Source organism: Dromiciops gliroides, chromosome 5 (genome assembly GCF_019393635.1).
Source record: "Dromiciops gliroides isolate mDroGli1 chromosome 5, mDroGli1.pri, whole genome shotgun sequence".
Lineage (NCBI taxonomy): Eukaryota > Metazoa > Chordata > Mammalia > Microbiotheria > Microbiotheriidae > Dromiciops > Dromiciops gliroides.
Window position 1 is genome coordinate 44,408,880 of NC_057865.1, and position 16,550 is coordinate 44,425,429.

The following is a 16,550-nucleotide window of genomic DNA, read 5'->3' on the forward strand; positions in this document are numbered from 1 at the left end:
TTGTTCTCTGACCCTAGGATTAGATTATTTAGTTTGCAATTAGTTTTTAATCTATATTTCCATGACCCTTTTATAAATGTAATTTTATTGCATTATGGTCTGAAAGGGGTACATTTAATATTTCAGTTTTTCTGCCTTTGGTTTTGAGGTTTTATGCCCTAATATGTGGTCAATTTTTGTGAAGGTGCTATGTACAGCTGAGAAAAATGTATACCCCTTTCTAGTCTCATTCAGGTTTCTCTAGTGATCTATCATATTGAATTCTTCTAAGATATTATTCATCTCTTTAACTTATTTCTTGTTTATTTTAGGTTAGATTTATCTAGCTCTGAAAGGGGAAAGTTAAAGTTCCCCACTAGCAAAGTTTTACTATGTATTTCCTCCTGTAATTCATTTAACTTTTCCCCTTAAGAATTTGGATGCTATGCCATTTGGTACTAATATTACTTCATTGCCTATGGTTCCTTTCAGCAAGATGTGGTTTCCCTGCTTATCCCTTTAATTGTGTCTATTTCTGCTTTTGCTTTGTCTAAGATCATGATTGCTATCCCTGCTTTTTTTTTTTAACTTCAGCTGAAGTATACTAAATTCTGTTCTTGCCCTTTATTTTAACTCTGTGAGAAACTCTCAGTTTCAACTGTGCTTTTTCTAAAAACAAAAGTAAACTATATTGTTCGATTCTGTTTTCTAATCCATGCTGCTTCTGTTTTTGTTTTATGGGTGAATTCACATAAACATCCCATTCATATTCACAGTTATGAACACAAACTGCAGATTTCCCTCCATCATATTTTCTTGGTTTATCTTCCTCTCTCCCCTTTTATCCTGTCGCTCCTCAAAAGTCCATTTGCTTCTGAACACTGCCTTCTTTTATCTACCCTCCCTTTTATCACCCTCACCTTCTTCTTTTCTCCTTCCCCTCTTAGTAAACTGTTGGGCAAGATAGATTTCTATTACCAATTAAGTATTTATAGGTGTGTGTATATATGTATATATATGTGTGTGTGTGTGTGTGTGTGTGTGTGTACACACACTCTTTAAACCAATTTAGAGGTGAACGAAGTCCAAAATTTTCTCTCCACTGTAAAAGTTCTTCCTTGTACACCTGTTTTGTATGAGATAATTTTCCCATTCTTCCTCTCCATTCCCCCTTCTCCCACAGCATTCCTCTTTTTTCACCTGTTGTTTTTTTTTTACATAATCCCAATAGAAACAATTCATTCCCATACTCTCTTTCTATGTATAATCCTTCTAAGTGCCTAATAATGATAAAGTTCTGAGAAGGTACATATTATCATCTTCCCATATAGAAAGGTTAAAAGTTTACCCTTATGGAGCACCTTATGATTTTTTTTTTTCATGTTTATGCTTCTCTTCAGTCTTATATTTGTCAGTCATATTTTCTATCCAGCTCTGGTCTTTTCATCAGGAATGCTTAAAAGTCCTCTATTTCAATAAATATTCAGTCTTTTTTCCTCTTAAAGGATTATACTGTTTTATGGGTATATTAGTCTTGGTTGTGATCTCAGCACTTTTTTCTTCTGGAATATCATATTCCAAGTACTCTCCTCCTTTAGTGTGGTAACTGCTAAATTTTATGAGATTCTTACTGAGACTACATGGTATTTGAATGGTTTCTTTCTGGCTGCTTGAAGGATTTTCTTTTTGACCTGGGAGCTGTGGAATTTGGCTATAATATTCTTAGGAGTGTTCATTTTGGGATTGCCCCCATGTGGTGACCAGTAGATTCTTTCAATTTCTATTTTACCCTCTGGTTCTAGGTTATCAGTATAGTTTTTCTTGATAATTTCTTGAAATTTGATGTCTAGGCTCTTTCTTTGATCATGGCTTTCAGGTAATCCAATAATTCTTAAATTATCTCACCTCAATTTATTTTCAGGTCAGTTGTTTTTCCAATGAGATCATTCACATATCCCTCTATTTTTTCTTTTTTTTTGTTTTGTTTAATTTGTTTTATGGTTTCTTGATTTCTCATGAAGTCATTGGTTTCCACTTTTCCAATTCTAATTTTTAAGGAATTATTTTCTTTAGTGAGATTTTGCACCTCTTTTCCTACTTGGCCAGTTCTGCCTTTAACACCTTAAAAAACAAAATTGACCAAATAGAAAGCTAGGTACAAAACTTCACTGGTATTTTCATCACTGGATTTTTGTACCTATCTTTCTATTTGGTCAATTTTGTTTTTTAAGCTGTTATTTTTTTTTTCTGTATTTTTATGCCTCTTTTACCAACCTGTTAATTGTTTTTTCCCCTTTGCTTTCATTTCTTTAATTTTCCCTCTACCACTTTGAGTTTGAAAATAAGTTTTAATTTCTTCCAGGAATTCTTTTGGGCTTATGTCCAGTTAACTTTTTTTTTCTTGAAGGCTTTGTTCGTAGCTGTTTTGATTTGTAAAGAATTAATTGTTATTTAAGGTTTTTATGACACCAGCTTTTGGCTAGAATTTTAAAAAACCTCTGCGTGCTCACTGGCCTGGAGCTCTGCAAACCACACGGTGCTCTACCCACCGGTTGTAGCTGTCCCCATGGCACTGGCACCTCACATCATCACCACCTGCTGACACCTACATGGGCCTGGCAAAATTATAATTATTGGAAGCCCAGTGAGGGCAGTCGTGTGGCTGTCAGAGCAGCCAGCCAATTGGCTGGGGACTGTGTGTGGTCAGCCTGGGATCTGCTGGGAAGAAAGGAGGTTTTTTGCCATTCTAGCTGGAAGCTGGAAGGCGACAGGACGCTGCTGTGTGTTCTCAGCTGATTCCTGGGCAGTGGTGTTGTTCAAGTTGTATAATTTACCTTTCCCCATTTTATTTCCTTTCCCTTAATCCTACTGATCCTGTTTGTGTTTTTAAAAATTTGTTCTTGTTAAATAAATCCTGCTCTCTTTTGAGGGAGGCTGTCTGTCTCCTTCCTTGCCCCAATATTGTGGTAAGCCACCTAGCTAACACTCCCCAATTAAAAATTGGTCCCTACAGATTTCATTGTCTTCTTCTGAGTTTGTGTCTTGACCTTCCCTGTCTCCACATTAGCTTTTTATGTTCAGGTCCTTTTTTCTGTTTTTTGCTCATTTTTATACACTATTTCTTGATTTGGAACTTTGTTAATGCTGGGCTCTGTTTCCAGTGTGTGTGTGGGTTAGGTGAAGAGGCAGGCAGTGCAATGCCTCAAGTTTCTGGCTTTTTTGCACCACTGTTTTCAGAGCTAATTCTGGGGGTCTGGAAGTTTTCAGTGTTTCCAAGATGATGTGATCTGGTGAGAAACGTAGTCACTGCTCTTTCAGTCTTTACTGTGATCTTTACCCAGGAAGGGCCCCTTAATCCTTGGGGCTATAAGTGATATGGCTCTTCTGGGCCTCACTTCCCTTGGGAAAAGAAGCCATATTATTCCTAGGGTCCCTGATCTGGAAGTGAAATTGCCCCTCAGGGCCTCTGCTCCCTTTTGACCAATAGTGCTCCTCTACGCCCTTGAACTATGACCCAGAAGTATGTACAGGCAAAGAAGTTGTCACAGAGTCTGGTCCTGAATCCAGTGCTAACTCAAGGGTCCTCTACAATCTCTTTCTAACCAGTTGCCAGGTCCATTTACTGCCTCTGGCTTAAGAACTCCTAAAGCTGCTGTCATGATGACCTAGTCCCATCAACAGCTCTGCCCTGCCCTGCCCTGCCCTCCCCTCCCCCCCCCATGTCACAGATCTTTCTTTCTGACCCCCCATATGGTCTTGGATGGGAAGAATGTCTCACTTTGACCTTTTGTTGGTTCTATCATTCCAGAATTTGATTTGAGGCATCTTTTCAAAGGTTTTTAGAGGGGAATGCTGAGAAAGGTCAGCTAAGTTCTGCCATCTTGGTTCTGCCCCCCAAAAGCTCATGGTTACATCCTAAGTACTGTGATAAATTACTGTTATACTTCTTTATATAGGATTCACACTAAGTACAAGCTACACTAAAAAAATTATCTACTTTTTAAATGCCTTAATTAGTCAATAAACAAGTACAAATTTAGTACTTAGTAGTGCTAAACTCTGTGCTAGGAGCAGGGGATACCAATGCAAAAAGGAAAGCAACTTCTGCCTTCAAGTATTTTACAGTCTCATCTGGTAGACAGAGATACAGATTAACATAAATCACATATTGTGTTATATCATAAATTATACTAAATCACTATACTACACTATGCTATACTATGGCAGGTAAGGAACTAGATAGATAGTTATTCTATGATACTATGAGCTAGGATACTTTTAATTTATCAGAAAAGGTGTGTTCTAACTGAATTACCTGATCAGCTATTTAAATTATTTACTTCTTTTATACTTAATCTGGATATTTCTAGAATTGGTAGAATTTTAAGAATTTCTTTTTCATTCCTTCAGAAAAGAGAAAAATAAATAATTTTCTTCCAGGATAAAAACAAAACAAAACAGCATACTCCAACTTTCACCTAGGTTTAAGAGGAATGGGAATAGGTTTAAGAGGAGAGAACCAGAAAATCCAAGAAAGGAAGGAAGGAAGGAAGGAAGAGGCAACTACTAGAAAAACAAATAAATGATGTTTGCCAAAGGTAAAATTAATTCTTCCCCTTCAAAAAAATGCAGAAACAAGAAATATCAAACATCTACTTATTACACATAGATATTCCCTGTTTGAAATTGTTATAAACACAAAAAAATCGTATTTAAGGTTGAAAGGCTGCAATATCATATTTAAAGTTACATGAAAATTTTATGCTGGCAGCCCAACAAAGGATAGAATTATTTTTTTTTAAAAGTCATAGCTCATCTTCTCAACTTGAAAATATAAGAACACACAAAAAATTGGTGAAGATGTGTCAAATATTTTTATTCGTTTATTAAATTATCCCATTATTTAAATTTGGGTCCATTCCAACATTTTCCTTCCACATTTTTCAAAGACGAGGTGAACAGGTCAAATGTCCTCCAAAGTGAGTGGCAAGAATTGTATGAATCACCATAATTCACAGGCAGTTGAGTCCCCTTTTTTATCATTAGCTTCAAATTAGATCATGCCAGCAAAAGCCATTAGAGATTCAAAGAATGTTAGATCTAGAAAGGCCCTTCGGGATGATCTAGCCCAAATGTCTTATTTGACAGAAAATGTAAATTTCAAAGTGATGTGGTTTGATTAAGGTAGGTCGGGAAGAGAGACCTAGAAACCAAGTTTCCTGATTTGTAGACAAGGGCTCTTTATACCATTCAGTAGATTTCTATGGGACAGCCATGCCAATATAATCTCTAAATTACAAATAAAAAACATTCTCTGAGATTTGGAATAAGATAGTTTCTAAAGGGTTGTAATTTCATGAATATGCAAAGAAGCTTAATTTGACACTCTGGAGAAATGCAATTGTAAGAAACTGGAAAATACAGTATCTTTTTTGTTTTGTTTTGTTTTGTTTTGTTTTTTTTAGTGAGGCAGTTGGGGTTAAGTGACTTGCCCAGGGTCACACAGCTAGTAAGTGTTCAGTGTCTGAGGTCGGATTTGAACTCAGGTACTCCTGAATCCAGGGCTGGTGTTCTATCCACTGCGCCACCTAGCTGACCCCAGAATCATTTATACCGAATTCTTTGAATACATGGATTCTTTACAGTTAATAACCTATAAGGAACATTTATACTTCAAAACATCCTCCCTGAAGTATAACTTCTCAAAAAAGCCCTTCTCCTTTGTGAGTGACAATCCTTTTTACAATCTGAACTAACAATACAAAGGCAAATTACTACCTTATTTTAAATACAGAGATTCATGGCATTTTTGAAAGTTTGGATTGTTAATATCAAAGTAAGACTGCAGATGCTGAAGGTGACAAATGTCTTCGTTTTCTCTGTTATATGGCTCAGCATTTCATCAACTAAAAAGAAGGTAACTATTACTGGCAAGGAGAAAAAGATAACATAATTGCTGAAATGTGGGATTTTATACCAGGAAATAATATTCCACTGAACCAAGGACTAAAGAGAAAGGCAATGCAGTAGACTGCTTTTCATTGCTCTTCATAATTTCAAAATTAAGTTTAAAAATCAACATATAATCTGAAAACATGATCATTTAAATAATTAAGAAAATGAAGTTAGACAATGTAAGAAAGCATAGATACTAATTATAAAGTATTCTTTAAATTCTGTTTTTGCCCGTTTTGTTATTTTAGGATTCTTCATGTTATTTAATATCACAATCTGTAACTACATTTCTATAGAGAAGTTCACCCTATTTGTGGCTGTCTACTGAACAAATACATTATTGGAAGGGAATTCATTTTCTTCCAAATGTCAAATTTTATAACAGCCAAGGGATTAAAAAAAAAAAAAAGGTCACTTCCCTGGAGAAAATCGAATACCACTTGGATTTTTAAATTACCCCATTGACACACAATCCCAGAGTCAGCAGAGGCGCCATATAAAAACTTAAAAAACCAAAAGCATTACTTACAAGCAAAGTGCCACAACTGAAAAGAAACTCCTCAGTTACAACTAGAGGGCGAAATACCTGTAGGAGGAGAGTAAGGGTAGACTGAATACTTAAGCATATGTAAAATTTTATTTCAAGTAATGTATAAAAATTGACATTTTTATTTGAGTTGACTTTTCTAATTCTAGCATATAATCAGTGCATATAGTCAACTGAAAGATGAGTCAAATTTGGGTTCCATTTGTTTTTGTTCATAAAGGTGAATCTTACCTGTGAGGTCACAAGGTGAAGCACTACAGGCATCATTGGAAGACAGATCTTCAGCTGCTTAACCTGTACCGTAGATGGATGTTTGCGGCCAGAAACATTAGCCAATGCATTGAGAACATCACCTGAAAAACATGACGTGGACCACCATAAAGTGAAGGTACTGTGCACGTACTGCAATAACAGACCATTAGTTTAGTACCAATGGGGGTCAGGGGAAGGAGAATGCAGTGCATTCATGAAAACAGCCTGGGGTAGGGAGAAGAGTATGTGGGATGTGACCCATGATGAAGGCAATTTGTTGTTTAAAGTCAAAATGTGACAGTGGCATACTAGCCAACCCCTCTGCAGGGATAAGACACTGAGTTCTAAAATAATTCATTACTTGGGAACTATCTCACTTATCAGACACTAAGGTTGGGGTAAGTATGTAAAAGGGAGCTAATCCTTAAGTACTACTGCTTTCTATAGAAATTAAAATTAGCATCCAGTAAACTAAATTCTGTCCTCTAATTTGTATGCAAGGAATAGTAATGCAGCAAAATAAAGACTATATTAACATTGTGATCATTATCATCAATATTGATTTTCTCAATTAATTTTTTTTTCAAATGTCCTAAGTGGGTGTGGGAAGAGGAAAAGAAGAGTGGGAAGACATTTTCATCAACATGACTCAATAGCTTGGGTTTCCCAATCTAAGAATATTTTAATCAGACTACTACAACTAATTTCAAATGTTTAGCATTTCTGGTTTATAGCTACATCTACTGGAAAAGCATGGGATTAGAATAGGCTTAGCTAATACAAAAGTAAATTGTCAAAAATAGGCACATTGTGAAACTGTTACTGTAATTTCTAATAACCATCACAGAACAATGATAAAGTACAATTCTGATGAACATCATTTTATTTTTTAAAGTGTTAATAAAACAATAGATTTCCAGTTTTCAGACTTTATCCATAAGTACTTCTTAAGTTTTTGTTAAATTTAATTATACTTGATAATTACAAGTTTCTTTGCCTTGCTCTTTTTAAAAAATGTGCATTTAATATTTTATTTTCCCCAATCTTTGCCTTATTCTTGAATATAATATTTCATAGTAATGTGGCATGCTAAAGTTTATTAGTCATTTTCCTCACAAAATCATGTGAAGGTTGATAATATAAGAATCATTACAGGGGGCAGCTAGGTGGTTCAGTGGATAAAGCACCAGCCCTGGATTCAGGAGGACCTGAGTTCAAATCTCGCCTCAGACACTTGACACTACCTGTGTAACCTTGGACAAGTCACTTAACCCTCATTACTGCACCAAAAAAGAAAAAAAAAGAATCATTATCCCCATTTTACAAATGAGGAAACAGGCTCAGAGAGGCCAAAGGTCAGAGCCGTTTTCATCTCCTAATCTTCTGACTCAAGGCCCAGTGCTCTTTCTATTGCATCATGCTATGCTAGTAGAACATTTTAAGAATGGATGGGACTTAGATAAGATAAAATAAATGCCTTCCAGAATTAGTTAGAAAGAAAGGTCATACAAAAATATCCTGGGGAAAAAAAGAATTGTACAAGTTATATTCTTAGGCTCCAAAATCAACCTCCTCCCTTGAAATATTTTCCAAAGTTACCATTTTATAATGACTACCACGAGCATCTGGCAATGTCTTCCCTTCAGTCAGTCAACAAACCCTTTATTAAGCGCTGACTATCTTCCAGGCTTAAGCACTGGGATAAAAAGCAATCAATTCTTTGATCTAGTTCTGAAAAATAATTTTCCCTGTGAAACATTACAACAACTCATAAGATAGATTTACAGGCCAAAACTATTTTTAGCTACTTTATTCTCAAGTCCAAGGTAAGAGGCATTTTTCTGTCACTACAGACAGGGAATCAAGACAGTATAAGGAGCAAGTCCACATTCTCTACAAGTTACATGTTCCCCAGTCAGGGAAAAGTAAGAAAAAGCAGAAATCGAGGAAGAGACTCCAAGTCAAAGTTGCTTGGCTCAATTTACCCAGAATTCCTGGCAGTTCCTGCACAATGTGATAGATGAGAAGATCCAGGCATTTTGACAGGTACTCATTGCCGCTTTGCTGCTCCTTTCCTGGTGTGGCCTTTCTGCTGTCTCTTTCAATGTACATCACCAGTCTACATACAAGCAAGCGAAAAAGATTACCTCTCATGGCAAAAGCAATGGAGAGCAAGCATCTCTCCAAAAATACCACCAAGGCACGTGTTTCCAGGAGGCACAGTCAAAATCAAGTTGACATTCAGATATGGTGGCAGCAAGCCTTCCATTTTTGAATCCAAAACCAAATTATTTTTAAAAGAAAATAAGTTTTTAATTTCCCTGACAATGAATTACAGACTAGTAGTTTATGCTAAAATCTCAAATGAATGAGACGTACTCGGTCTATTAAACAAAACAAGTTATACATTCACATGGTAACGAATAAAAGGTAAAGATTAGTGTCAAAAGACAGGATGTGAGTTGGTGTTTTGAAGCTCAAGTGAACCTTGTGTTGAAAGTATTCTTGATCTACACCCTCTACTGTTGGTCTGGTTCAGACCTCAATAAAGTATATATATATACACACACACACACACACACACACACACACACACATATACACATATATACATATACAGAGAGAGAGATACCTGTGTTTCTTTAGACCTTGATCCTAGCTGTTTTATTCTACTATACATTTTGATAAAATCTGGTCAAAGAAAAAACATTAGTTTGGCACCAGAACATCTGAACTCAGTCATAAAACGTTTCAGTTTTACAAAGTGCTCCCATCTACCAATTTTATGACATTTGGCATAATCATAAATCTGGAAAATGGGGAACTTTATAAACATACTTATGCTTAATAAAGATACTTAGTGGAAAAACATTAAATGCTCATGGGTAGGTTGAGCCAATATAACAAAAATGATACCACCTAAATTAGTTTACTTATTCAGTAATATATCAATCAAACTTCCAAAGCAATATTTCATAAAGCCAGAAAAAAATTACAAAATTCATATGGAGGAATGAAAGGTCAAGAATCTGAAGGGTAATAATGAAAAAAGTGAGTTGTAAGGAAAGAGTCTGGGTTTGTCAGTACCAGATCTCGACTATATTCGTAAAAGGTCATTGTGAAAGCAATCTAGTTCTGGCTAAAAAAGGAGACATCAGCAGAACAGAGTAGGTATACAATAGACATAAGCAAACACACACACAAATCTATTATTGATAAATCCCCCTATTTTGTGAGTCTGTGTGATTCCTTTTAGCACAAAGTCCAGGGCACTGGTATAGGAAAAATAAGTCACTGAGGACCAGATCATGGTATCATTGGTGGAAGTGAACTCAACAGCCACCTAGCCCAATGTTTATTGTCGTTCAGACCCTTCAGTCAAGTCTGTCTCTACATGACCCAAGTTGGGGTTTTCTTGGCAAAGAAACTGGGGTAGTTTTTCATTACCTTTTCCAGCTCCTTTTACACATGAGGAAACTGAGGCCAACAGGGGAAAGTGGCTTGCCCAGAGTCACACATCTAGTAAGTATCTGAGGTGAGATCATGTCTTCCTGACTTCTGGCCCAGCACTCTACTGAACCACCGAGCTGCCCCATCTAGTCCAATGCATTCCCCAAACAGACTCCCCTCATAGGAACTATAACTATTATCATTATCATTATAACTAATTGTTAAACTGAATTGGACTTGATAATTACAAGTTTCTTCATCTTATTCTATTTCCTTTTTTAAAAAAATTGATGTATTTAATATTTTATTTTCCCCCAATCTTTGTTTTTTTTCTTGAATATAATATTTCACAGTAATGTGGCATGTTGAAGTTCATTAGTCACTTTCCTCACAAAAACACGTGAAGGTTGAAAATGTAAGAATCATTATCCCCATTTTACAAATGAGGAAACAGGCTCAGAGAGGCCAAAGGTCAGAGTAGTTTTCATCTCCTAGTCTTCTGACTCAAGGCCCAGTGCTCTTTCTATTGCATCATGCTATGCTGGTAGAACATTTTAAGAATGGATGGGACTTGGATAAGATAAATGCTTTCCAGAATTAGTTGGGAAGAAAGGTCATGCAAAAAAAAAATGCAAAAAAAAAGAATTGTACAAGTTATATTCTCAGGCTCCCAAATCAACTCTTTGAAATATTTTTATATTTCAATAATTTTGAAATATTTTATAATGACTACCATGAGCATCTGGCAATCTCTTCTCTTCAATCAGTCAATCAAACCCTTTATTAAGCACTGATGACATTCTAGGCCTAAGCATTGGGATAGAAATCAATTAATACTTTGAACTAGTCACTTAAGCCTCTGTTTTAAGACCTTCATCTTCCTGGAAGCCAAGCCTTTCTTAAGCAACCTAAGATCACAGTAGTGTTTTTGAAAGCCAATTATACTACTGCAATACACTGAGCTTTCAGTCTACTAAAACTAAAAGGTATCAAACTATGCCTCTCCCCATCTTGTACTTGCAAAGTTGATTTCTTTAAATCCATACATAAGTCTTCATATTTATCTCTATCAAATTTTAGTTTGATTCAAAGTTCAATGTTCTAGCCTCTCGTGACCATAATCTTATACTACATTTCATTCCATCAAAACTCAGTTATAATTTATTTTGTTGCATTAGGACCTCTATCTCATCTTGCCTGTTTAACCAGACTTTATAGGTTTTCTAGGGCTTAGAACAGAGCCTAACACAGAACAAAAACTTGTTAATGTCCCTGGGAAAGAAGAATTCTTGCCACAACCTGGTCTGAGAGTTCTAGTTACCAGATGAGGCAGCTCTTTGATAGTCGTTATAAGAGTTGACCTCAGGTTATTCCACAGACTCAAGTTGGGTAATGTGTTTCTGAGGCCACATCTTTGCTCAGGGTAGATGAAACAAATAGAGATTTGTTGTTGTTGTTTAGTGGTTCAGTTGTGTCCATCTCTTCATGACCTCATGGACCATAGCAAATCAGTACTATCCATGAGGTTTTCTTGGAAAAGATGCTGGAGTGGTCTGCCATTTCCTTCTCCAGTTGGATTAAGGCAAACAAAAGTTAAGTGACTTGTCCAGAGTCACACAGCTAGTAAGTGTCTGAGGCCAGATTTGAACTCAGGTCTTCCTAATTCCAGACCCAACATTATGTCCACTGAGCCACCTAAATGTCTCAATAGGGAAGATACCTTCATACAAATCACTAGAGGGTCACAGGAAATCCTGGCTGGTGTCTCATTTCTATTTATTTTAAAATTCTACCTGAATCCAAGGGTGGAAAGGGAGGCCTGAGAAATATTTCCATTTTAAAAATCTCATGTATAATGATGTCATTAAATGACTTGCATTTTGTGGAGAAGATGTTACTTTCCAATTAGTCATGTATTATTTGGTTCACTTGAAGTAATCAGTTTATTGGAATTCAAATAAACCCAACAGAGTGAATGAGCTTCCAAAACAACATAACTCTGCAAGGTGGTACAGTCAAAAACATCTCACAGAATTCTAACTTCATCATAGGCTTGCTCTTTGAGATTAATTCATCATTATAGTGATCAAATAATGCCTATTAAGAATCTACCAGCACACAATACTGGATTAAGCACTATATGAGGGAGCTTAACCCAATCCCTCACCTCATAACCTAAAACAAACACACATTTTAGGTCTATCATAGGGGTTTCTATGCATTGCATACAATTGTATCCAAACTTGGAAGTCAGGAAGACCCATTTCAGACACTTAGCTGTGTGACCCTGGGCAGATCATATAACCTGTCAGCCTGTTTTTTTCACCTGTAAAACAGTACCTACCTCACAAGACTGTGGTGAGGATCTAATGAGACAATGTATTTAAATAATTATGCAAAACTAAAAGTGCGATATAAATGCTAAATATCATGACTATTTTGGTTATTGTTATTCATAGTATTTGTCCAAAGTCAAGCAATGAATGAAATAGGCGGGGTACTAGAGGGTTGAAATTGCCATTAGTAAGACAGAAAGCCTATTTCACCTCAAACCCTTACTAGCTACAAAATCTCATTTACCTCATCTGTAAAACAAGCGTGTTCGCCTCAATGGTTCCTATGGTTGCTTCCACTTCTAAATCTATAATCTGTGAGCCTATGATTCTAAGTCTGAAAAAATACATTCAGTTAGGACCTGCCATGAAATCTGGCCAGTCTTCTACTGGCTGAACATGGTCCAAACGTGTGGTAACAGGTCTAATAATAAATCTCTTCCCCAAATCAATTCCAAGCACCAAGCCATAAATGAGTGACTAACAATTTTTTAAATGAAATTTTAAAAAGCAGAAGGATTGAAATGTTTGGACCTGTCTGATCAACTTAAAATCCAAAAGAAAAAGAGTTACTTTTTTCCTCAGGAACCAAACACTTTTGGCTTAAAGCTTTTCTTTTTATATTTCCTGGTAAAATGCAGTTAAAATATCACATAAATCCAAAATTAAATTTTCAAGTCCCAAACCGAAATTCCTGGAAGTTACATCAAAATGGCAGACTTAAAGGAATCTATTATTAGCAGATTCGAGTGAATTAAATGCCAGCAAATGGCATAGTGGGAAATCTACAGAAACAATGAATAGCTTTAAAAATAATGCTTTGAAAGCAACTTAAGTGATTCCATATTGTATAATACTGTCATGGACTGGAGGTTTCAATGGAGCAAATGAAAGAGTCGAGTAAGGTGTCAGATTCTTCTACAAGCACACCTTTCAACTGGAAAACATTCTAATAGCAGTAACTAATGAGGCTTTTTTTCAGTGTTCCTATGTATCTTTTTCAAACCATAAATCTATGTACCTGGATAAAATAAATATGAGTTGAAGCCCCCTAAATTACTTAGAACACCTTTAGAGATGACTGAACATTTCCCCAACATTCTAGGTGGACCAAATAGAAGAGTAATCTCAAGAACTCATGATCAATAGGTTTTAAGGCTTACAGAACACCTTTTTTAAGGTTAATGAAGTTTTTCCAACAAGAAATTTTTTTAAATATTTGAGCCCAAACTGAGATTATAAGTTTTTTAAAAAGACCAGCTTAATAAAGTTGCCGAGGGGATTCCTATTTAAGCATGGTTCAACTCTTTGATAGCAGAGGGTCCTTCCAATGACAAGATTCTAGGGGTCTATAAATTCACACAGCTACCACCTGAGTCTAGGCCCTCATCATCTCTTATGTAGATTAATGGAAGGGTCTGCTGATTAATATCCCTGCCTCAAGCTTCTCCTCATTCAAGGCTCTCTTTTTTTTTTAGTCATAAAAGTATTTTATTATTTTCTAGTTATGTATAAAGATAGTTTTCAACATTGGTATTTATAAGATTTTGAGTTCCAAATTTTTCTCCCTCCCTCCCCAAGACAGAAAGCAATCAGATATAGGTTATATATGTACAATCACATTAAACATATTGCTGCATTAATCATGTTGTGAAAGAAGAATCGGAACAAAAGAGAAAAACCTCAAAAAAAGGGTAAAAAAAGTAGAAATAATATGGTTCAATCTGCATCCAGATTCCACAGTTCTATTTTCTGGATGTGGAGAGCATTTTCCATTATGAGTCCTCTGGAATTGTCTTGGATCATGGTACTGCTGAGAAGAGCTAAGTTTATCACAGCTGGTCATCACACAATGTTGCGGTTACTGTGTACAATGTTCTCCTGGTTCTGCTCATTTCACTCTGCATCAGTTCAAGGCTATCATTCAAGCTACTTACTGCCCAAGTGATTTTCCTTAGGTTCACATCTCACCATATCACTCCCCTACTCGGTCAAGGCCAGGGGTTCCCCATAGTCTCTAAGATCAAACATCAATTTCTCTGCTTAGCACCTGGCACCAACATATCTTTCCAGCCTCACCATCCATGACTCCCTAGTTCAGCCAAACTGGCCTTTTCTCTATTCATAACACCTGACCCTCCATCTCTCCCATTGCCACACCTCTCCATGGGCTGTGCCCCATGCCCACCCTCCCTCTTTCCCTCTGCTTCACAAAATCTTTCTCTTTGTTCATGACCAAGCTCAAGCATCACATTCTACATGAAGTCCTTTGGAATACCTCTAGTTGTTAGAACCCTCTCTCTCAAACTACCTTGGGACTGCTATTGTCTTGACCACAGAATGTAGCTCCTAAAGAGCCCAAATTGTTTCATCCATTGTATTTGTACCCCTGAGGCCTTGTCCTGGGCCTGGTAATATAGTAGGGATTTAATAAATAGTAATAATAGCTAGCCTTTATGTAGTGCTCTAAGGTCTACAAAGCATTATACATGTTATCTCATTTGATCCTTACAACTCTGGGAAGTAGATGTGATTTTTGCACCCATTTTACAGATGAGGTAGCCAAGTTACATAGCTTGTCCAGAGTTACATAGCTACAAATTGCCTGAGGCAGGATTTGAACTCAGGCTACAGTTCGGAAAGATTCAATACCTCACCAAATAATTATCCAAGTCAAGAGACACAGCTGGGTTACTTGACACCAAGTCCAATATTGTACCTTTCACCACCTAGCTGTCCCCAAGTTAAATACTTGTTGATTGAGTGAAACAGGCCAGCTCTGAAATATGTCCTTACTTTTGTCCATACTCCCTCCCATGCTCAGAAAGGGGGTCTGCCTCTGAAATCCCCTCAAAGCCCAAAGGCCTGGGGGCTCTTCTGTGGGAATTACTTTGATCCCCACACCAGGAAGCAATCCTAACACTGACTGCCCTTTTCCCAAGTAGTTTTTGCTCCATCTCTGGAATAATTTTCTTTTCTTTTTTTTTTGCTGGGCAATGAGGGTCAAGAGACTTGCCCAGGGTCACACAGCCAGCAAGTGTCAAGTGTCTGAGGCTGGATCTGAACCCAGGCACTCCTGAATCCAGGGCCGGCGCTCCATCCACTGGGCCACCTAGCTGCCCCATAATTTCATTCCGAAAACATGTCTTTCTCTCTGCCTTCCCACTCCCATAATAGACTAGAAGCACCTTGAAAAGAGGTGCTCTTTATCCTTCTTTGCATTTCTGCCCGGACCTAAAAAAGTACCTCACACATAGTTGGCACATAGTGTTTATTAAATCAAACTGAATTGGATTGACCACCTAAAATAAACATGTCTTCTCTATGCACCAGGTCGTGTGGCACTACCAGGGTCAAAGAACCATAAACCTGAAACCCTCGAGGAATCTGTGGGAGAAACTGTGGGAGAGCCTTCAGAGGACAATATAGCAGGCAATGTGGGGAGTTACCCTTTTATGCAAGGGATTTAAGAAACGCTACAGTGTTCTATGGGAGAGAGAGGATTCTGCTGCTAACACTCTCTCCAGAGAAGTCTTCCATCTCCACTGCCAGATGTGTTTCCTTTTAACTGTGAGGTACGGTTATTATGTAGACGAGGTGAGATGGACTTTCAGGAAAGCTGGTCCATCTCCTTAGTTCAAAAAAATAAAATGTTAGTTGGCATGAGTTGCTCATTAGGAAGAAGATGTCCTGAGAAGACATGCTATTAATAGAACCCTTTAGGAAACTAACCTCTGCTTTGCCTAGGATTCAGTTTCATTACCAGCTGACTCTCCCCAAAATATGATTTTAAAATTTTATAATGTTGTAACATTCTGAATAGGTTCAAGTATCCATTTGGCCAGTGTAGGTTATTGTGATTTGCAGTTTTCAGAGGTGAAAAAAAGGACTAATTAAAATGTGAAGTACAGCGACGAAAACTAGGAGCTGTAGTAATAAATTATATTAATGCATTTCAGAAAATGCCCATATCAGCAGACAAAATGCATGCTGAACATAGGGAGAAATTTTTATGCTATATACTGGCTCAAGAG

General features: G+C 36.9%; 1 protein-coding gene across 1 annotated transcript in view; it reads right to left on the reverse strand.

Annotated features, from left to right (window-relative positions):
* Positions 1–16,550, reverse strand: part of ULK4 (unc-51 like kinase 4) — a 669,562-nt gene that overhangs the window by 429,157 nt on the left and 223,855 nt on the right. The window contains exons 23-25 of the mRNA XM_043966928.1: positions 8,719–8,852; positions 6,713–6,834; positions 6,464–6,520 (exon numbers count right to left, since the gene is read on the reverse strand). Of these exons, the coding sequence (XP_043822863.1) occupies positions 6,464–6,520; positions 6,713–6,834; positions 8,719–8,852 (313 nt within the window). The remainder of the gene's footprint in view (positions 1–6,463; positions 6,521–6,712; positions 6,835–8,718; positions 8,853–16,550) is intronic.